Source organism: Echinops telfairi, unplaced genomic scaffold, assembly GCF_000313985.2.
Source record: "Echinops telfairi isolate 266 unplaced genomic scaffold, ASM31398v2 ScPeMD7_29;HRSCAF=101, whole genome shotgun sequence".
NCBI lineage: Eukaryota > Metazoa > Chordata > Mammalia > Afrosoricida > Tenrecidae > Echinops > Echinops telfairi.
The window spans coordinates 9,357,210-9,379,971 of record NW_022103926.1 but is presented as its reverse complement, the minus strand read 5'-3'; the positions used below and the strand labels follow the sequence as shown (position 1 = coordinate 9,379,971).

At 43.4% G+C, this 22,762-nt stretch overlaps 1 protein-coding gene across 1 annotated transcript in view; it reads right to left on the bottom strand.

Annotated features, from left to right (window-relative positions):
- MAPK1 (mitogen-activated protein kinase 1) overlaps positions 1 to 22,762 on the bottom strand; it is a 92,735-nt gene that overhangs the window by 5,624 nt on the left and 64,349 nt on the right. The window contains exons 4-7 of the mRNA XM_004716332.4: positions 21,721 to 21,837; positions 11,855 to 11,969; positions 11,441 to 11,572; positions 1,398 to 1,507 (exon numbers count right to left, since the gene is read on the bottom strand). Coding sequence (XP_004716389.2) covers positions 1,398 to 1,507; positions 11,441 to 11,572; positions 11,855 to 11,969; positions 21,721 to 21,837 — 474 coding nt within the window. The remainder of the gene's footprint in view (positions 1 to 1,397; positions 1,508 to 11,440; positions 11,573 to 11,854; positions 11,970 to 21,720; positions 21,838 to 22,762) is intronic.

Below are 22,762 nucleotides of genomic sequence, written 5' to 3'. Positions count from 1 at the left end.
CATCTCTCATATTTTTTTCCCTTTTAATTTTTCTTTTAGCTTTTTAAACCATGGACACTTACTTACTCTACAAACAATCAGAAAGTTCTCTCTTTATGCCAAAGACTCTCTGGACACACTCAATGACAAAAAGAGAAATCAATCTGTCGATTAATAGTTATAGCTTGATTTTAAAGGTCCATAAATGAACAGAACATTATATGAAATATAATTAGGTCAGCAGTTCAAACCCACCAGCTGCTCCCAGGAAGAGAGATGAGGCTGTGTCTACTTCCATACAGATCTCCAGTCTCAGAAACCCCAAGACTCTGAGTCAGAACTGAATTGATGGCAGTGGGTTTAATGACCCCCACCCCCTGGCACTCCCGGATCTACTCTCCTGTTTGCCCCACTAGGAAGGGAGAAGCTGCGGCCAGCTGAAGACGGTTCAGGTTCATGGGAGGACACCCAGCTGGCTTTTGGCGAGGTGGTTCCAGGCCTGAGATTTAGCACATACCACCTCTCCTAACCCTCCCACCACTTACTGGGTCAGGAATTGATGGGGTCACAGGGGCTGGTGAGAACCACACTTGTTCTCCTTACAGTCTGTGATAATGACTGTTTCTGGGAGAGGCTAGTGGGGGCACATGAATGATGATGATTTTAATAAAAAGAAGGGGCTTCAAAAAGTTGTTTCCCATGAATTCCTGAAGCCTCTTTTGTGTCTCTTCTATTTCATTCACTGATCAGGTTTTCAGTCTTTATGGGTAGAATTCCTCTCCCTTCTCATTTGCACCCTGCATTTTAATATGCCTTCCTGCTGCTTTCCCTCTTCTGAGCAGAGGCTTAATATTTACACATACAGATCTGAATGGAGCTTATCAAACCTAGGCTCACATGGTAAGCTTCAAAAACCTCCAGAGAACATTAAGAGCTGAAGCCCCCGGGCCCACTAACCAGCAGCAGCTTCCCCGGGAGGTCCCGTGTCATCTGAAGAGCTGGACTTGACACTCCTCCTCCAGAACAGGCTTCCCTGTGTTTCCATCTCTAGACACAAAGCTGGGCACGCTGTGGCATCTTCCCCCTGACCACTCCCCACCCCAGCAGGAAGCTGGCCGCCGCCTCCTCTTCAAGGCCTATTAGTGGCTCCCTGATGCCCAGCCCTGCTGTAGGCAGCCTGGAGGGAGTTTTCTATGCTCCATGGGAGGGGCCTGTGGGGAGGGTGACGTGAAGATTCCCACTGCATTCTTGGCACTAACCCTCCAGGCTGAGGAAGTGGGATATAAGGTTGTTGGGGGGTGGGGGGGTGGGGACCATGCATGCAAGGTGTGGTGCCAGACCCCAGGGTGACCCTGAGGCTCCTCCAAGTGGACCAATGCCAGCAGCACACATGGCTGCGACAAGGTCAGGCATCTTACCTCATCACTCGGGTCATAATACTGCTCCAGGTATGGGTGGGCCAGAGCCTGTTCTACTTCAATCCTCTTGTGAGGGTTGAAAGTCAACATCTTATCCAGTAAGTCCAGAGCTGCAACGGGAAATGGTTTGCAGTGGTGAGAAGCAGAAAGAATAGTCGTGGAGAATACTTGCTACTCCCTATTGAAGGAACTGACTTCACAAAGCAAGCAGATAAGCACCTTGCAGTCAGTGGGGAGGACAGCTGGCACAATGAGTGCAGATCACCTCTCTGAGCTTCTCAGCCAACCGACCGACCACCCTCGCCCCATGCTCGATAAATGACTAACCAAAGGCCACAGATCCGAGGCAGAAGAGTCCGTCTAACCAGACCTCCCTTCAAGGCCTGGGCTTGTCCTAGATCACTCTCCTCCTTTGCTGGTAGAAAAAGCTTTATGTATACGTACTTCTCCCAAATCGACTCTAAAACCAAGTTTGTAGCAGTCAGGGTAGCTCTTGGCATACAGGCAAGGCTTGGGTTTCCAGGTAATAGGAGAAAACAGTTGCTGGCCCTCGGTTCCCACTGCAACCGCCTCCTCCTTCCAGGACATACCACGGTCAGCTTTCCAGCCCCGACTCTGCATCTAAGAGTCCTACTTCAAGGCCAAGGCCAAGAGTCCTCACCACAAGAGTGTCCTTCATGTAGCATGCAGCAATAGGGGCAACTGTGGGAGCTGTCTGACTTGTTGGGGGGGTGGGGGAGAGCGGGCAGGCAGAGAAGGGTTAATTAATGAAGAGCTGGTTCTGTGAGCCTCTAGGAGCTTGTGTCCAGGCACAGTGGTTGGAATGAGGGTGAATGGAAATACAGCTGACAGGTGTCTTGTATTTAGTATTGGGGGGCATGGCAGGTATCAGAAACACATAGTAGAGAATAATTATTGTCCTGGAAAAGATGCGTAGTGATGGGCAAGTCCTTGAAAACTATCTTCTGTCTCATCGAATTTATTTACTTTTCTTTTAAAAATAATTTTATTGGGGGCTCGAACAACTATCACAATCCATACATCCATCCATTGTGTCAAGCACATTTGTAGCCATCATCATTCTCAAAACATTTGCTTTCTACTTGAGCCCTTGGTATCAGTTCATTTTTTTCCCCTCCCTCCCCGGCCCCCTCCTTCACGAACCTTTGAAAATTTATAAATTATTATTATTTTGTCTTGTCTTACACTGTCCGACGTCTCCCTTCATCCACTTTTCTGTAGATCTTTGTGATTGGCTCCCCCATTTTACTCCACTTTCCCCTTACCCTCCTGGTGTCGCTACTCTCATTATTGGTCCTGAAGGGTTTATCTGTCCTGCATTCCCTGTGTTTCCAGTTCTTATCTGTACCAGTGTACATCCTCCGGTCTAGCTGGATTTGCAAGGTAGAACTGGGATCATAATAGTGGGGGTGGGAAAAAAAATAGTGGGGGTGGAGGGGGTAGGGGTGGGGAGAAGCATTAAAGGACTAGAGAAAACTTGTATGTTTCATCGGTGCTATACTGCACCGACTGGCTTGTTTCTTCCCCATGACCCTTCTGTAAGGGGATGTCCAGTTGCCTACAGATGGGCTTTGGGCCTCCACTCCACACACCCCCCATTCACAATGGTATAATTTTTTGTTCTTTGATGCCTGATCCCTTCGACAACACATGATCACACAGGCTGGTGTGCTTCTTCCATGTGGGCTTTGTTGCTTCTGAGCTAGATGGCCGCTTGTTTACCTTCAAGCCTTTAAGACCCCAGACACCGTATCTTTTGATAGGAGGGTACCACACCACCAGCTTTCTTTACATTTGCTTATGCACCCGCTTTGTCTTCAGCGATCATGTTGGGAAGGTGAGCATCATGGAATGCCAGTTTAAGAGAACAAAGTATTCTTGCATTGAGGGAGCAATTGAGTAGAGGCCCAATGTCCATCTGCTACCTTAATACTAAACCTATAAATAAAAGCACATAGATCTATTTCTGTGTCTCATCTAATTTAATGATGCATGGACCAGTAGGTTTTAAAAAATTGTCTCATTGTAGCAAAAATGCAAGTAACAAAACACCAGCCACTTTACTGCACAACTCAGTGAGGCTGCTTCTGCGCACCACAGGGTGCAACCCCAACGACTATGTTTTAAATTATTCCAGAACCATTAACAGAATGCTTCTTAGAGGCAAAGATAGCAAGACTTCATCTTACAGACTTCAGACATGTCAGGAAAGTCCAGTCCTTGAAGAAAGGCATCAGGCTTGGTAAAGCAGAGGCAGTGAAGAAAGAACGGCCCTTAAGGAAATGGATTGATATACTGGCTGCAAGGATGGGCTCAAGCAAAGGAACAACTGTAAGAATGGCACAGGAAGGACCCGGCAGTGTTTTCTTCTGTTGTGCATAAGGTCACTATGAGTTGGGACCAACTTGATGGCATCTACCACCACCACCACCATTAACAGAAACTCAGGGTTCCCAAAACTCAGATGTCCCCCTTTTCCCTCCCTCTGCTCATGGGGCTGACAAGCCACTAATAAACAATGGACCTTAAACAGCTACCTATTTCATATACTTGGGGCTAGATCACACAATGTCCTTTTGTGACTGACTTCACTCAGCATATGGCTCGTCCACGTTGTAACGTGCGCCAGGCCTTCCCTGATAGCTGAAGAACAGCCCACTGACACTCAGATGAAATCATGTTTCTCCACTGTCTGTTGGTAGGCTTCAAGATTATTTCCATCTTTTGGCTACTGTCGAAGAGTGTGGTGATGGAGCCTGGGGTACAGGCTCTCAATGCACGTGTGCTTTCAATTCTTTGGGCTCCAGATCAACACCAGGATTGATTGCTGGGTAACATGATCGTTCTTTTTCAGGACCCACCAAACTGCTTTCCACACGTAATGAAGTCAGGAACTCACAGGCCAGCGCTACAGGAAACATGGTTAATGTGTGTATACGGCTCTTCTCCTGGGCTGAGCTTCATATTCCTGTAGTTGGAGACATACCACACTCCCTACCCTAGCCGTCCTTGTCCAAGAATGTTCACAGCCATTTCCCCAGGGGCTTTCTGAAGAGGACACTAAAGGTCATTTGTTTTTTTTTGTCCTGTCAGATACCATCTCAATCAGGAAAAGCCCAAGAGAACCTGGTCATAGTCAGCTTCGAATGGTGTGATTCTAACCTGTTGGTGTTAATCAAGGAAGCACATTACCAAAGTTGTACACTTACAGTTTAAGCATTTTTTCAACAGGCTTGCTAGTTCCTTAAAGGCTATACCTTTAAATCAAAGGACAAGTGTTATAAGAAAGACAGCTTCTCCTCTGATCCCAACAGAGACATCAATCTCCAACCTCCATTTATGCAGTTATTTCTGCCCTGCTCACAGCTCTAGCAGGGGAATGAGGCTGGCTGGTCTACCGCCACCCCCCACCCCGCCCTCCTGCCTTTGGCACTGTTCCCCGGGTGATCAGGGCACCACTCAGTGGGGCATGAGGTGCAGACCTAGAAGGAGCCTTTGCAGGCATTTCCTTGAAGGGAAATTAGGAGGCAGGGATGGTCCCAGGCCCTGATTCTCTCTGCTGTCCACTTCTCTATAGCTTCAAAGACCTAAGCAACAAGAAATCTGACTTTACCATTGTCCTGGGTTTTGTGGACTTCTTCCCATCCTGGCCCAGCCCACACAGCAGATCATAACTGGAGTGTGCAGCATTCCCTTGGCTCAGCCCGCCTGCCTGGCAGAAGCCTAAGATGTGCAAGTGCAGCCTGTCACCTTCACCTTCAATGCTAGTACAGAGCAGCCAGAGATTCTGTCCACAAAGCTCTGCCTCTTTCATCTCAGGACCCCCTGGCATCCTTAGCTCCTTGAGGAGTGGTGAAAAGGAGGGCTAGTTCAGCTCCTCACACAGATGCTGAATACGCTGTGTGTGCTGGTCAGTTTGCCACTGAACAGTGAAAAGAAGGTAAGACTAGAGGAGCAACCTCTGCTGCTTGGTCAGGGGCCCTCCCTCTCCAGTCAATGTGGTTTCTGTTTTCGACTTTAAGTATGTAGATGAAACAAGCCCGTATTAAGCATAAAAGTTTCACCTAGGTGCTAGAATCATAAGAACACTCTGTGGGTAAAGGAAGTGGTGTTAACAAACCCACGGGCAAGGGAACAACAAGTGATCCAAATCGGTGGTGAGGAGGGTGTAGGAGGCCTGGTAGGGTGTGATCAAGGGCAATGTAACTGAGAGGAATTACTGAAACCCAAATGAAGGCTGAGCATGATAGTGGGACAAGAGTAAAGTAAAAGGAAATAAAGAGCCAGGAGGCAAAGGGCATTTAAGGAGGTCTAAATAAAGGCATGTACATATGTAAATATATTTATATATAAGGCCCAATGTCCACCTGCTACCTTAATACTAAACCTATAAATATATGCACTGTTGAAACCTATTCAACTCACTGGTACAGGTGACACTGTAGCACAGCTCCCCGCATCCCAGCAACATGTAAGTCATGATAGTGTGACAAAACACCCACACCCTGGAAACCCACGTACAATTAAACTACAACGTGGCTTCCAAACGTTCCTGGGAAAATGTTATTGGACACTAAAGGTATCCATGAACCTTTTGGAGGCCCTTTGTACGTATGTGCAAGAATCACCATCAGTTCCTGGTGGATTCTTTAGAAGTGGAGGTCAGATGTGCCTCCAATTTTTTCTTTGATCAGTTTTGATACTAACCATCTATCCCAAGGAATGCTCTACTTCTTGCTGGGTGCAGTAATTCACTGCAATGGCTGTGAACTTACAGACAATAGCCACAATTACGTAATTTACTAGGGAAGTTAACTAGCTGCAATTCAAAATCAGAAGCGTTATGAAGGACTGCCGGCAAGATGGCAGCCTAGACTGACATACTATATGAAGCATCTACAGGAAAAAAAGATATTGCAAAAACCTCAAGCCCTGAATCTCTGAAGGAACACAGAACAAAAAGGTTGAATCCATATACACGGTATCAAGTAAACTAGCAAACTAGGCTGACTAGGCAACTTTGTGTGAGATGCTCAGCAATGGGCAATGTAGGAGCCCCTCCTGCAGAGCAGAGTTGTACAAGCTTATGTTCTGGTGCAACCAGCAGACGGGGTAGGCTGGGGGGGGGGGTTCTCATACTGTACAGAGGCTGGTGAGCGGGGATTGAACCACTCAGGTTCCCCATGGTTCCCAGGTACACAGATGGGTCATTAGCCCACATATCTGCATGCTCTATATACCTGCATCATCCTTCAAAGAGATGAAAAAATTGATCACCAAGTATTACAGGGAAATGAATGAGTCCCAGGATAAGCAAAGCACTACTAAAGAACAACAAAGTTGGCAGCTTCTCATTTTCCAAATCTTTCTAAACCTACTAACAACCACTGCAGTTAAAACAGCCTGGTACTGGTACAATGAGAAACACACAGATCAATGGAACAGAATAACAAACCCAGAAATAAATCTATACAACTATAGAAAAATAATTTTTGACGAAGGACCAAAATAACATTAAATGGAGGAGAAATAGATTCTTTAAATAAATGATGCTGGCAAAAATCAATTTCCATTTGCAGAAGAATGAAACAGGACCCATAACTAACTATACCAAAACAAACTCAAGATGAAATAGAGACATAAATGTAAACCCTAAAGTCATAATGATCAATGGGGGGAGAAAAAAGAAAAAAAGGACAAACTTACAGATGCTAATATATGGCCTAAATACACTATCAAATACTATGAAACACACAAAGGGGAGAAGACAAGACAGATGGTGTGTGTGTGTGTTTGTGTGTGTCCGTCCTAAAAAGACACTTGTTTGCATCAAACGATTTTACCAAGAGCTAAAAAAAAGTGAGAGCCCAGATAACAAGGGAAATTTTTTGGCAATGGTCTATCAATCTCTTATCAGACTAGGGACTGATATCTAAAGTCTACAGAGAACTTCAACATCAGAACAAGAAAAAAACGAATAACTCAATTAAATACAAAAAAGGGCAGAGGACATGACAATTCACCAAGGACAACATTCAGGTGGGCAACAAAGTAGGAAGAAATGCTCTAGGTCACACTAGTCATAAGATGCAAATCAAAATAAGGGTGAGATGTAATTTTACTCAGAATCGATAACAAAGTTCAAAGAAGCACAAAACAGCAAATACTCCAAATTCAGGTCAAAGTGGCTGTGACCTGAAATCCAATTATGAAAATCAATACAGTGCTCTCTCTAAGCCTCAGACAGTTGGCAGTAAGTTCTTTTACGGGGTACAGGAACAGCTTCAAATTCCTGCTTCCTCAGCCCTGCCCTCTAATCTGTGTGAATGACCCACTCGAGTTCCCTCCCCGCTCTATAGCTTCTCCACTGCTACACTGGACAAATTCTGTTCAGTGTTCCTACAAAGTTTATTTTACCTAGTGAAAAAATTACATACATTACAAATGCTGTATTATTTCCTCCAATGAATGCTGCTCATTAGTATCCTCCAGGCTATTAAAACCTTTGCATGTAGTACTTTTCATAATATTTATAATATACCTTTTAAAAAGCCCTGGTAGAGCAAACAGTTAAGTATGTGGCTACTAGCTTAAAAAGGCTGGCAGCATTTCACACCACTTCTTTGAAATTCATTTTGCTGTGAGTGATGATCTAAACTGGTTTTCTTCCGAACAGCTTCTCAGTGCTCACAACACCATCTGCTGAGTAACAAGCTTTCCTTCCTCACACTAGAGTCCAGACCCCTTTGGAGACAACAGCGGACAATCCACGCAAGGGACTCGGCAATAAGCATTTGTGGTGATGGAAAATTTTGGAGATGGAGAGTGGGGATGGTAGCACAACATAATCGATGTAGTTATCAACAAACCGTAGGCTTTACAATGATTAAAACAGCAAATTTGGGTTATATATGTATATAAAGTATATATGGTCTTACAAAAACCAGAGTGAACATAAAGGCAAACTCTGAGTGCTGTGGGCAGGGAATGGCAGGGAGGTGGCAGCACTTCCTCTTGTGCTCACAGAGGGCCCCTCACCTGGCACCTAAGCCCCTCCTTGAAGCATTCTATCAGAAACAGACCCTGTCAAAACCAAGTGTGAAGCTAAGTAAATTGCCTGTGGAAGAACGCAGCGTTGAGGAGGACACTTAGAGAATGGATGTTTAGAAACATTTCCATCACTGCAGGATTCTGCTGCCAGAATTAAGTAACGTTTTCCATATCTTCTTTGCTACTTGGAAACAGACCTTTCTAGCTCTGAAACAGAGTTTTAGGCAGCAGAGTAGCTCAGCGGTTTTTGTGAGTTCAAGACACATTAAAAAAAATTCAACTTCTTCAAGTTGCTGTGAAACTGTGTGACATCAAACAAGGAAATGACTGCCAGATCTTGTCAATAAATCTTTGTATTATTGGTGGCTATAACTAAAAATAATGTGCATTTGGATTTTGGAAGTTCTGTCATCGGATTTACTGATCTTTGTGACAATCGTTTAAATAAAGGCAGCTGTGGAAACCAAGTATGATGAGACCTACGCCCCTACCCTTACACATAGTAAGCAAGCAGTATGCTCCCACCTAATGCAGCATGTCCAAGTCACATCATGTCCATCTGACAAAATAGCATTATTTATTGTTTTAGAGAAAGCAGAAATGTTCTTTGTAGCCCGAGTAAGCACAAAGAAATCAAACATATTTTTACATATTAACATTCAGCATTTTAATACTGTTAACTATTATCTCATTGAGCCAATGTCAAGTTCATGACCTTAACCTAAGGAGATGAAAGTACCAACTCCGAGATGATGGCGAGCTACCCACAGACCAGGGAAAAGAATAGAAGGACATCTACTGACCAAGAAGTCTTAAATATGTAGTTGTTATGCATATCCTCTTCTATAGAACAGCTGGTGGGTTTGAACCATCCACCAAATGGTTAGCAGCAGAGCCCTTTAACCACTGTACCAACAGGGTTCCTACTTGTTATTGAAGTACCTTTATAACATGCTTGTGCACAAGTCAGTCTAACCAGTAGCATGCAACCATGATTCACATATATAAAGTTCTATGTGAAAAATTCTGCAATAAAAACATCCATTGAGATTAATTCACAGTGACCTGACAGAATGGAGTAGAACTCGTCTCATGAGTTCCTGAGACTCAACCTTTATTGGAGCTTAACTTTGGACTTCCTCATCTTTCCTGGCCAATGCTTAACCCACAGCACCATCATGGCCCCTCACAATGAAGGTTGAATTCTAGAACTATATAAGTAAATCTAGATAAGGCAAAAATTGTGTACACACTGCTCTAGCAAAACATCAATGTTTTTACTTTGGAATTCTAATAATAAAGAGTAATTCTTATTCTTGTCCCTATTCTTTCTGTATTTCCAAATTCTCTACAAGACCAGTTAGTACCTTCAAATCATCCGTTTTAGAAGACAGCCCTCCTAGGTTCAACTGAAACAAAACACGAAGCAATCCAATGTTCCTGAATCTTTTTTTTTTTTTGGGGGGGGGGTCATTTTATTGGGAGCTCTTACAGGGATCATAACATTGCATAGTTCAATCACATCAAGCAGTAGTGAACAATTGCTACCACAGTCAGTTTCAAAATATTTTCTTTCTTCTTGAACTCCTGGATATCAGTTCCCCCTTATCCCCTCCCTCGCCCAATCTGCCCCCCAGTGTTCCTGAATCTTGACTCTGAGCAGCTCAGAAGGCACATTTAACATCATAGTGTGATAAATGCCATTAAGGATCAGCCAGATCTACATACTGGCAAGAAAGGCGTTCATATTACAGGCCAATAAAACTGTTAGAAAAAAAAGATATAAATGACAAGTACGTTTTGGGTAAAAACACACATATGCCTGCAGGTATGCAAGGTATGGACTGAGCAAGATCTATAAGGGCAAGCAACAGGCTGTTTGACCTCTCCTCTGGTAAGGAGATTGCAATGGGAATACAGTGGACCCATTTCCTAATTCAGGATAATCTATTTTAAAGGCAGTAGTTTGGCTACCCTAACTCCTTACTTACCATGTAACTTACCATATATACTCTACTCTAAGCAGACCCGAATATCTGCCAGGGCAACTACTTTTACCACAAAAACGGCATTGTAAATGTGCTGAAAAACTTGGTTTATACTCAGTATATATGGTAAATTCTCTGCAGTTCTAGAGGTTAGGGTGTGAGCTTGTTTGAGAAATGCCAATATGCTGCCTACCCCACTTTTATCATAGTACCAAGTTTTAAAAAAATAGTCAAAGGCATTTGCTCCATAGAAAATAGAAATAAAGGCTAGTACAATTATCTAACCGCATTAATATTAAAATCACACACTAAAACTCATTTTTATCACCTTTTCCTTTTATGCCTTGTGCGTTCTGATGTCATAATTAAGAAATTTTCTCCTTACTGATTGTACAAACATGTTTTCCTATTTTCTTCTCTGCATGAAGTAGTTTTTGGCTTTAGGGTTCTTTTCCATCTGGAGTCAACTGTCCACAACAACATGGATGAACTCCAAATGTGTTATGATGCCGAGTGAAAGGAAGCAAATTGAGGCTACGAGTGGCGTGTGATCCCACATGCACACCCAGAGGGGTGGGAATCAAATCAGATTGGTGACTGCTAAGATGGGAGAGGGAGCTCTTGGGGCGTAGACACCCAAGGATGTATTTTACTCTGTGTAAAATATCTTTCAATGAACCTGACTTTTAAAATGATCAATTTCTGTGTTGCTGGCACCTAAGATTTCAGAACCTTATACAGGTGAACTTCATTAAAGTTACTGAGCAGTAAAGAAAGCAAAAGGAGCAGCACGAGAGGGTGGCTTACAGAGTGCTCCAAAGCAGAGAGAGAAAAGGAAGCCACAGTGAGCACAAAGGAAAGCGCTCTCTCTTCAGGACTGAACGAGCCACAGGCTAAATTTCAGGCCCGGTCACCTCACAACGCAACGAACTCAACAATCAAGTGATTCTGATTCAAAAGAATATGGAATGAACTCACACTCACCTTTGGAATCAGCATTTGGGAACAGCCTGTTCCATGGCACCTTATTTTTGTGCGGAAGAGAAAGCAAATAGTTTCTAGCTTTTAAATTTATTATACAATTCAGGTCTTCCTGGGATGGGGATCCAAGAATACCTGTCAGATAAAATAATTAGCTGTTAGGTATTATCAAGGCCGAGGTAAGCCTACTGCACACCCTCAGTGGTGGTCTTCTCACCACCTCCAATGCTGACTTTCTTTAACATCTTTTCATAAGGTTTTTAACATCTTTAAGTTGAGGAAGGTTAAACAAACATTCATGCCTATCCTAGATGAAGAGTCATTAGAACACCTGTTAATTTCACAGGGTGACGCTCTTAGAAGCGTTGGGTAGACAATCCCAATGACTAAGAAGCCCCAAGGGGTTGAGAAGCTTACCCAGAATGTGGTTGAGCTGGTCCAGATAGTGCTTCCCCGGGAAGATGGGTCTGTTGGAGAGCATCTCTGCCAGGATACAGCCGACGGACCAGATATCAATGGACTTGGTATAGCCCTGCCAAGATCAAAGACCACACACGACATCAGTGCTACACGACACACAAACAGGCCTTCCCAATCTGACAGGAAATTTGGTGCTCTAATTCCAAAATACTTATCAGTATCAAGGACAAACAAATAACCCCAATTTGGCATTAAGATCCTGGGCCATTCAAGAAAGCCCGGTTGTACTTCTTCCTTCAAGGTTGTTTAAGTTTAGGGTTAAATATAGTGAAGTTTTTCTGGGAAAAATGAGTTAAGAATCAACCTTCACAATGGTAACAACCTTCAATATGCAGATGACACAACCTTGTTTGAAGCAAAAGAGCTTGAAGAATGTGCTTATGAAGAGCAAAGACTTAAGCCTTAAAAGATGGATTACAACTTAATGTAAAATAAAACAAAACAAAAACCCTAACAAGAGATATGAAAATAATAATTTATAATTTATCAAAGGGTCACGAGGGTGGGAGAGGGAGGGGGGAAAAAGAGAAGCTGATACTAAGGGATTAAGTAGAAAGAAAATGTTTTGAAAATGATGATGGTGATGGGTAATTTGGAACTGCCCCTGGAGGGATAGTTTAAGGGAGGGCCAGGTTATACACCTTGTGGGCAGGTAGAGCTGAGACAAGGGGTTGGATTCCTGGGTCCCTTACCCATAAATTTGGCCCCTGGACTGAATCGTGATACTCCAGAACCTGGTGTAGGAAGTTCATAGCCCCAGCCAAGTGGTTTTGGATCTGGAAATGAGATGGGGACTGAAAAGGGAGGTTTCCCATTATCAGCATTTTTGTGGGGGTTCGTGCCCTCCAAGGGCTCCTAATGTGGGAACTGGCTGAGGAAGCTGGGCAGAGAAGGCTACAGTAGAAGAGACGCAGCTGTAGCAGAAGCTCTAGTGAGCCTTCGCCTGGCAAGTGGGTGTCCTTGAGAAAGCAGTCTAGGTACTCAGCCTATTCCGTGAGCAGCCTGGTTACCCACCCTCCCTGTCCCAGCTCGGCTCCTCCCACTGCACTGAACCATGCTGAAGAGCCCAGTGAAGCAAGCTGTTCCTCTAACCTGGAACGACTCGTTCCCACTGTCCAGCCTCCCCAATTTTCAACCAACTGCTGCTTACTCTTCAAAACTACCATAAGTTTTAACTGCACTTTTCTGCATAAAGCCCGCCCCAATCTTTAGAATAGCTATTTTGTAATCGTTGGGAGTGCAGGATTAGGATCTGGTGCACTTGAGTTAGAATTGCTCCTATGCCATTTAAAATGCCTTGTGACTTTTGGCAAATTTCTTAACCCCTCAAAGAGCTCAAGCTTTGCATCTTGAAATAGAGGCAAAGTACTGTGAGGCTTAAACATGAAGATGTTAGAACCTAACTGTTTAGTAAATGTGAGCAGCTATTTAAAAAAATAAAGAAAATGATGATGGCAACATGTACAAATGGGCTTGATACAAGTGATGCATGGATTGTTAGAAGAGCTGTCAGAGCTCCAATAAAATGATTTATTAAAAAAAATCCTCACAACTGGACCAAAAGGTAACCGATCAAAGAATCACCAATGCATTTGAATTATGGTGCTGTTGAAGAATATTGGACTACCAAAAGAACAAATAGATTTGTCTTAGAAGAAGTAGAGCCGGAAGGCTCCTTAGAAACAAGATAGCGGCGAGACTGTCTCACGGCTGCTGGACATTTTATCAGGAGATCAGTTCTTGAAAAAGGACACCAAGCTTGGTCACGTAGCTGGGCAGTGCAAAAGAGGAAGATCCTTGACAAGATGGATTGACACAGCAGATGCAACGATGGGTTTGAGCATAACAACTGTAAGGATGGCTCACAGTACACAGGGTCCCTATAAGTTGGAATCAACTCAATCACCTCCACCTCCTCCTCCACCACCACCACCACCACTTCCACCAAGAATCACTAATTTTATATATATATATATATATATAGCTATGATAAGGTAAGGATGAATTTTTAAAATAATCCCTCCAAAATCTTGAAATCTGAAATATTCAGATGCTCTGGGTCAACATTAAATAAAGGGTAAATTTTACAACACATGACAAAAGAATTTACTAAGAGGAACCAGGCTCCTTGGAGAGTGAGAGAGAGAGCCGCCCAGGTCTGCCATGGGGAAAGCAACTTAAGAGTCGGGGGCATCTAATATCAGAATCTAAGGCAGGCTCAATAGTCACCCCACCTTTTCAGAGCCATTCCCAGCAGCCAATATGGGGACAATCTGATCACTGATTCTTATGTGAGAGGAATGGTTTAATCCACTAAATAAATTAATCATGACTAAATCATCAACAGAGATAGTTAAAATACAGAGGGAGTGCGTTTTCATTAGTCAATGAATAATAAAACTAGTGGATAAACCTTTGTTAGAGAGGATACTGTAACAGTCTCAAAAATATCACCCCCAAAATAATTATTATTAATGAGAAAGTGTGAAATGGTAAGCTTATGGCAAAGTCCGGGGGATGCCATCGTGACCAAAAGCTCAAGGTGGACATCACCAACACTGACAGGCACCAATGGGACTTCTGATATGCAGTAAGGGAACAAATGGAATGCATAAAGATCACTATCCTAGGTATTCGTGAGCTGAAATGGACTGGTAGTGACCATTTTGAGCCAAATAATCATATCGTTTGCTGCACTGGAAATGGCAAATTTAAGAACAGTGTCACATTTATTGTCATTGTCATAAAAGACATATAAAGACCTATTAATCAAGTATAATTCTGTCTGTGACAGCATGGTATCCATCTGCATACAAGGAAATCCATTTAATACAACTATTATTCAACTTAACACACCAACCACTAATGCTACTGATGAAGAAACTAAAAAATTCTACCACCATCTTCAGTCTGAAATTGAGCAAACATGCAATCAAGATGGATTGGTAATTACAGGAATGTGAGAGTTGGAAACAAAGAGGAAGCAGCACTAGTTGGAAAACATTGCCTTGGTGATAGACTTGAAGCTGGAGATTGCATGAAAGAATTTTGCAAGAATGACTTTTTCACAACAAATGCCTTTTATAAACAACACAAACAAGTCTCTAATACACTTTTCTCCCAAGAAGCAGTTAGTGGTTTTGAACTAAAGAGCTTGTGGGTGGCAGGTATTACCACAGATTAACATCCCAAAAGCAAAGCAAAGCTATCCAGCTGCTGTTGAGCTGATTACAACTCTTAGAGTGCCCTTGTACTGGACAGTGAGTAAAACGGCTTCCCAGGGTTTTCTTAGCTGTAATTTTTATGAAATCCAAGCATTAGGCCTTTCGCCTTTCTTTCTTGGTGCCAATGGATAGGCTTGAACCGCAAACTTTTTTTTTTTTTTGAAAATTACTCTGTATTTCTTCTATCTTTTTTTTTTTAAACATTTTATTAGGGGCTCATACAACTGTTATCGCAATCCATACACACATCAATTGTGTACAGCGCATTTGTACACCATTCTCAAAACATTTTCTCTCCACTTAAACCCCCGACATTAGGTCCTCAGTTTTCCCCTACCTCCCCGCTCCCCACTCCCTCATGAGCCCTTAATAGTTTATAAATTGGCATTTTGTCATATCTTGCCCTGTCTGATGTCTCCCTTCACCCACTTTTCTGTTGTCCATCCCCCAGGGAGGAGGTCACATATAGTTACTTGTAATCGGTTCCCTCTTTCCTACCCACTCTCCCTCTACCCTCCCTGTTTCGCCACTCCCACCACTGGTCCTGTAGGGCTCATTGCCCTGGATTCCCTGGATTTGCAGTTCCTATCTGTACCAGTGTACCTCCTCTGGTCTAGCCAAACTTGCAAGGTCGAATTTGAGTCATGGTAGTTGGAGCGGGGAGGAAGCATTTAGGAACTGGAGGAAAGTTGTATTTCTCATCGTTGCTACATCGCACCCTGATTGACTCGTCTCCTCCCCGAGACCCCTCTGCAGGGGGATCTCCAGTGAACCGCAAACCTCTAAGTTTGTAGTTGAGAGCAAATCTTTTACCTCACCCAAAGCTAAAAAACAAGATAATTAAATGACATGATACTGTTTGATCTGAAATCAGGAGGGAAAAAAGTTTAAAAGGTTATTTTTGTGACCATATCCAAAATTTAAATGTGAATTATGCATTAGATAGTACCCTGTTCTGGACTGCTGTCCTACAGCCCTGGCCCCGTCGGAGGATGTCCTTGTTCTTGGGTTTAAATTTTCAACCTCAGTACTACTATTTTGAGCCAGAAAAGGTCTTTTGTTGTAGAGCTGCTATCCTGTACGTTGTGTGGCTTGTCGTGACAACCACGAAAATGTCTGCAGACACTGTCAAATGTGCTCTAGAAGATGCCAAACCACTCTCCCCAGGAACAAAACGTGGAACTACTTAAGGGCACACGTACAGGTTACTCCTGAGTATCTCAGCGAACAAGACACAACTACATCTATAGAGAAAACAACACACCAGATAGAGTAAAAGGACGAAGATAGGAGGTAAAAGTTACAGAAGAGTCCTTGTGTGTGTGTGTGTGTGTGTGTTCTAGAGACTTTAATGCATCCCTAAAGAGCCCTTCCTACCATAACAAAAGGTAGCATTGATTCCTCCATTCATGTTCTCAAGTATACAGGGGATTTTCCAAGAGGCTACACGATAAGTGATACTATTGCAGATGAAATGTGACCACATTTGGAAGATCAACATTACCCGATAAACCAGTATGTTCCAGGTGATAAGTGCCTGATGTTACAAAATTATGCCTGGAGAGAAGCACCAGGGAGATTTTAATAAAGCCAAGAACAAAAGGTTCACTGCCATAGTCTCAGAGTCTACACAACAATTAATCCTAAAAAAACTACCACCTGCTGGGTCTGGGTGTTGTATGAAAGAAGAACAGCCTGTACTGCTGAGAAGACTACTGAAGTGTCCCTTTCTTTCCAACTACCAGTCTCTGTGGGACACAAGTTCATCATTACCTTCAACCAAAATAATGTACCTGACTGAAGGAATAAACAAATATGAGAATCCAAATGATTCTATTAAACCAGATTGCAAAAATGTAAAACATTGCTGTTTTTCTCAATAAAAAGTGACAAAAGACATTTATAGAGGTATAAATATAGGCCTATAGGTTTATATACATATGTAGAAGTATTAAGGTAGTAGACAGACACTGGGCCTCTACTCAAGTATTCTTTCGAAGCAAGGACACTTTAAAAAAAATTAATCATTTTATTGGGGGCTTCTACAACTCATCACAATCCATACATACATCAATTGTATAAAGCACATTTGTACATTCGTTACCCTCATCATTCTCAAAACATTTGCTCTCCATGTAAGCCGCTGACATCAGCTCATCCCCCCCCCATGAACCCTTGATATTTTATAAATTATTTTGTCATATCCTAACACTGTCCGACGTCTCCCTTCACCCACTTTTCTGTTGTCCGTCCCCCCAGGGAGGTTATATGTGGATCCCTGTAATCGGTTCCCCCTTTCTACCCCACCCTCTCGTATCGCCATTCTCAGCACTGGTCCTGAAGGGATGATCTGTCTGGATTCTCTGTGGTTCCAGTTCCTATCTGTACATCCTCTGGTCTAGCCAGATTTGAAAGGTAGAATTGGGGTCATGATAGTGGGGGTGGGTGGGAAGCATTTAGGAACTAGAGGAAAGTTGGGTTTCATCGTTGCTACACTGCACGCTGACTGGCTCGTCTCCTCCGCGCAATCCTTCTGTAAGGGGATGTTCAGTTGCCTACAGATGGGCTTTGGGTCCCCACTCCGCACTCCCCCTCATTCACAATATGATTTTTGTTCTTTGATGCTTGGTATCTCATCCCTTCGACACCTCGTGATTGCACAAGCTGGTGTGCTTCTTCCATGTGGGCTTTGTTGCTTGAGCTAGATAGCCACTTGTTTACTTTCAAGCCTTTAAGACCTCGGATGCTATATCTTTTGATAGCTGGGCACCATCAGCTTTCTTCCCCACATTTGCTTATACACATTTGCTTACATATTGTCTTCAATGATCATACTGGGGATATGAACACACAATGATATGATTTTTTTGTTCTTTGATGCCTGATAACTGATCCCTTCGGCACCTCGTGAGCACATAGGCTGGTGTGCTTCCTCCATGTGGGCTTTGTTGCTTCTGAGCTAGATGGCCGCTTGTTTACCTTTAAGTCTTTAACACCCTAGATCAGGGGTCCTCAAACTTCTTAAACAGGGGGCCAGTTCGCTGTCCCTCAAACTCATTGGAGGGCCGGACTATAGTTTAAAAAAAAAAGATGAACAAATTCCTATGCACACTGCACATATCTTATTTTGAAGAAAAGAAACAAACGGGGCAAAAACACCCGGAGGGCAGGATTAATGTCCTCGGGGGGCCACATGTGGCCCAAGGGCCATAGTTTGCGGATCCCTGCCTTAGATACTATATCTTTTGATAGCCGGCCTCCATCAGCTTTCTTCACCACATTTGCTTGTGCACCTGCTTTGTCTTCAGTGATTGTGTTGGGAAGGTGAGCATCATGGAATGCCAGTTTAAGAGAACAAAGTATTCTTGCATTGAGGGAGTACTTGAGTGGAGGCCTAATGTCCATCTGCTACCTTAATACTAAACCTATAAATATAGGCACATAAATCTATTTCCCCATCCTTATATATATATTTACATATGTACATGCCTTTATTTAGACCTCTATAATAAATGCCCTTTGCCTCCTGGCTCTTTCCTCTATTTCCTTTTACTTTTCTCTTGTCCCAATATCATGCTCAGTCTTCATTTGGGTTTCAGTAATTCCTCTCAGTTACATTGCCCTTGATCACGCCCTACTAGGTCTCCTACACCCTCCTCACCACTGATGTGGATCACTTGTTGCAAGGACACTTTTTTTTGTGATGATCAATGAAGACAAAACGGGTCCATAAGCAAATGTGGCAAAGAAAGCTGATGGTGCCCGACTATCAAAATATATAGAATCTGGAGTCTTAAAGGCTTGAAGATAAACAAGTGGCCATCTAACAGGGAAGCAGCAAAGCCCACATGGAAGAAGTACACCAACTTGTGTGATCACAAGGTATCGACAGGATCAGGCATCAGAAGACTCAAAACAACCATATTGATGTGAATGAACGGGGCTGGAGTGGAGACCCAAAGCCCATCTATAGACAATTGGACATCCCTCACAATAGGGCCACAAGGGATAAGTCAGCCAGAGTGCAGTATAGTACTGATGAAACACACAACATTCTTCTAGTTCTTTAATGCTTCACCTCCCCCACTCCATTATCATGACCCCAGTTCTACCTTACAAATATGGTTAGACCAGAGTATAAGCTCTCTACACACAGAAACCAGGACAGATAAACTCCTCAGGTACAGTAATGGGAGTAGTTAAACCATGAAGGTAGGTGGAAAGTGGGGGAAGAAAGGGGTAACAGATAGCAATGATCAACATATAACCCCACCCCCTGGGGATGAACAACAAACATGGGTGAGGAGAGACAGTGAATGGTGTAAGATATGAAAATAATTATAATTTATCAAGGGTTCCAGAGGGTGGGGAGCTGAAGGGAAAAAAAGAAGCTGATATCAAGGGTTCAAGTAGAAAGAAAATGTTTTCAAATGATGATGGCAAAATATGTACAAATGTGCTTGATACAATTAATGTATGGATTGTTATAAAATGACTTTCTTCATAGAATGTCAGTTGAGAACTGTTAAGAGGAGTAACGGGTAAAAAAAAAAACCCACATAATTTTGCAGTCCCCAGTCTCATCACTGACTCAGACTGGGGCCATCTGGAGGTGTAGGATGATGGGGTGGAAAGCCTGCTAGAGAGCCAGGCACGCATACCCAGGGTGTCTAGGATCTGTGGCGTTCTTGATGGAAGAGGTCTGAATCTCGTCTTGAGAAAGCATGAGGAATCCGGAGTGTGAACCATTCTGTGAAACAGCAGTCTGTACTCTGGCAAGTGTTGATGCCATGGAGAGGAGATGGGGGGTGGGAGGGCCGCCCTACATGGGAGTTGACCAAAAGGTCTGAATAGATGAACATAATGCTCGCATACTGGCTACAGTGTCAGGACTTAATTTTGGGCTAGATGAACTATGTGGGGACATCTGGGATGTATCTTGAGAAGGTCCTTAAATCCTCACTGTCCCAGGATGCTAAGAGTACCAGACAACAGGAGAGAAACAGAAGAGAGGCAACGCGAGGAGAGGGAAGGAGGAGGAGAAAGCAGGGCCTGATAGAAAGAGAGGGAAAGAAGGCAAGAGATTAACTCCTTGTGAATCTAGGGAACGGTGTGCATTGTATCGCAATTCTTCCAAGGGGTTGACCAGATTAAGGAAAAGTAAAAATCTGAATACATTACCAGATTGACATTTTCAGGCTAGTGATGTTACAAATTTTAAAAAGGATTAAGTCTCAATTTTGATAAGCAGATCTGCAAGCAGTCCTGAGCTGTGTGCTCCTTTCGCTGGGGAAAGGAGACACTGTGTTGGAAGACGGAGTCCGTGCCGTACATGCGCCAGCTGAGTGCTGGGGTGGTTGTCATAAGGCCACTCTGGAGAAAGCACCTGCTGTGTGCAATTATTTGTAACATGAAAGAGAATCAACATAGCTCCTTTTCTTTGAGACATCTGTCACACCAAACTCTTCTTGATCAAGGAATTTTATTGTTTGCATAACTAAACTGAATAAATGAAGGGCATACCATGAATAATGACTTCAAATAACTTCATTTCCTCACAAAAGCAAGCAACTATTGTACAGAAAGTGGTAGACTCATAAAGGGAGGGTGGAGGGTGAAGGCCAGGTGTCAACGAGGCCTTGCAGCACTGTCCATAAGCCATGTCTCTTTTCACTGCCAACCTCATGTACCTCAAGCTACATCAGAGTGGATGGAAAAGAGTTGCTGAATCTAGGAAGTACAGTCAGGCTCACTTCACTTCCCACTTTTGAGACGTTCTTCATGTATTATTTGCCAGAGCAAACGAAGTACTAAAAATACTGAATCTCAGTATCCAGAAACCTATCCAAGGCGTCATACTTTTTTGTTTTTTTGGTGTGTGTGTGTGTACACTTTTATATATGTTTTTGATCATTCCTTGTAACAAAGACACACAACATGTTAGAACAGCTTGTATGCGACCAAAACAAACTCTTAAAAAAGATACTGGTTTCAAAAAAAACAAAGATACTGGTTTCATTTGGAAGCGGACTATCACAAAATTCCCAGAGGTGCTATAAAGGACACTGGACAGCATCTCTTCTTTCCACGCCTTTGTTCTGTCCCAGTATAGTATACTATAATATTGCTACATTTTATAACATTCTACATTTTTCCATCTCAGATAAATCTGATCTCTATAGAGTAGATCTGGTCCCTGCTCACAGCGATACATACACAGCCCAGATAACTTCTAGCTTAAACCCAGTGGCTCCTGGAGGTGTTGCAAACTGCCACCAAGGAGACTGAGTGGATAGTGGACTTGTGAGGGTGGGCACAGACTACTTTCTATCACAATGACAAGAGCTGGCACACAGAGGCAGCACCCATCCCTCCAGTTCTACTTCATCTGGGGTGGGGGAAGGCTATAGGCCAGGGTCTGAAAGTTCTATGATGTGCAACTAGATTCTCCGCAAGCACACACAGACACAGACCTGGGCCTGCAAGACGAACCAAGCTGAGACCCAAGCTGAAACAGAGGCCAACAGGAGCAGGACTGATTACCACATTGTTTTCATTCCATGCAAGCTTGGTCCTTACCTTGGAATTCAACATGATTTCTGGAGCCCGGTACCAGCGTGTGGCCACGTACTCTGTCAGGAAGCCAGTGTGGTCGTGATCTGGGTCTGCAACACGGGCCAGGCCAAAGTCGCAGATCTGAGAGAGAAAAATGAAAGACATTCTGAGAGACGCTGACCAAGTTGAGAACAAAACAGAAGCAAAAGGAATGTGGCAACAGCAATAAAAGTGACAGGAAGCAGCTGTCACCACTACTAAGTGGCAAATGCTGTGCTGACAACTCAGCAAATGCAGTTGTGTCACCGTCCCAACAACCGGACGGGCAGCCATAACAATCTACAGGCTACAAGACATGAAAAGGGGTAGTTCTCTACCTTCCATGACGGACTAGTCCACAGTACTGTCACAGGGTACGTGTCAAAACCGTTCTGGTGGGGCTGCTAGCCAATATCCAGGAGGCCCCCTGCTGGTCTCCCTGTCACATCCTCCATCCATGTGTGCAGCTCCCTTCTGTTACTCAGACCTCCCTTCCTGCTTTTCTGTCATCTTCCCCAGGCCTGGAAGCAATGCCAATCTTCCCCCTCCCAGGAGTCAAATTCATTCCTGAAGCTCAAATACCCTACTCCTCATACTCAAGACACAATTTAAACGAACAACCCACACACAAAACCCCCTCCAACTTCTAACTTCCCCTTGACACACAAATAACTGCTAGTTTTCCAATTATCTGGCCATCCAATCCTTTGCTGTTACTGTGAGAACGTTAACAGACTGCAAGGTATCAATATACAACTATAATGTGTTTAGTCCCAAAGGATTACAGAATATTTTAATTGTTTGGGCCGTCCCTTCCCTCCTCCCAAGCCATTCTCGCAACTATGTGTGAGTTCATTGTTGTAGCCACTGTGCCCATCCAACTTGTCAAAGGTCTTCTTTTTTGCTCCACTACTTTACCAAACAAGCATGATGTCTTTGCCCATGGGTGGGTCCCTCCTGAGAACATGTACAAAGGAGGTGTGAAAATGAAGTCTTGCCATCCTCGCTTCTAAGGAGCAGGGCTGGC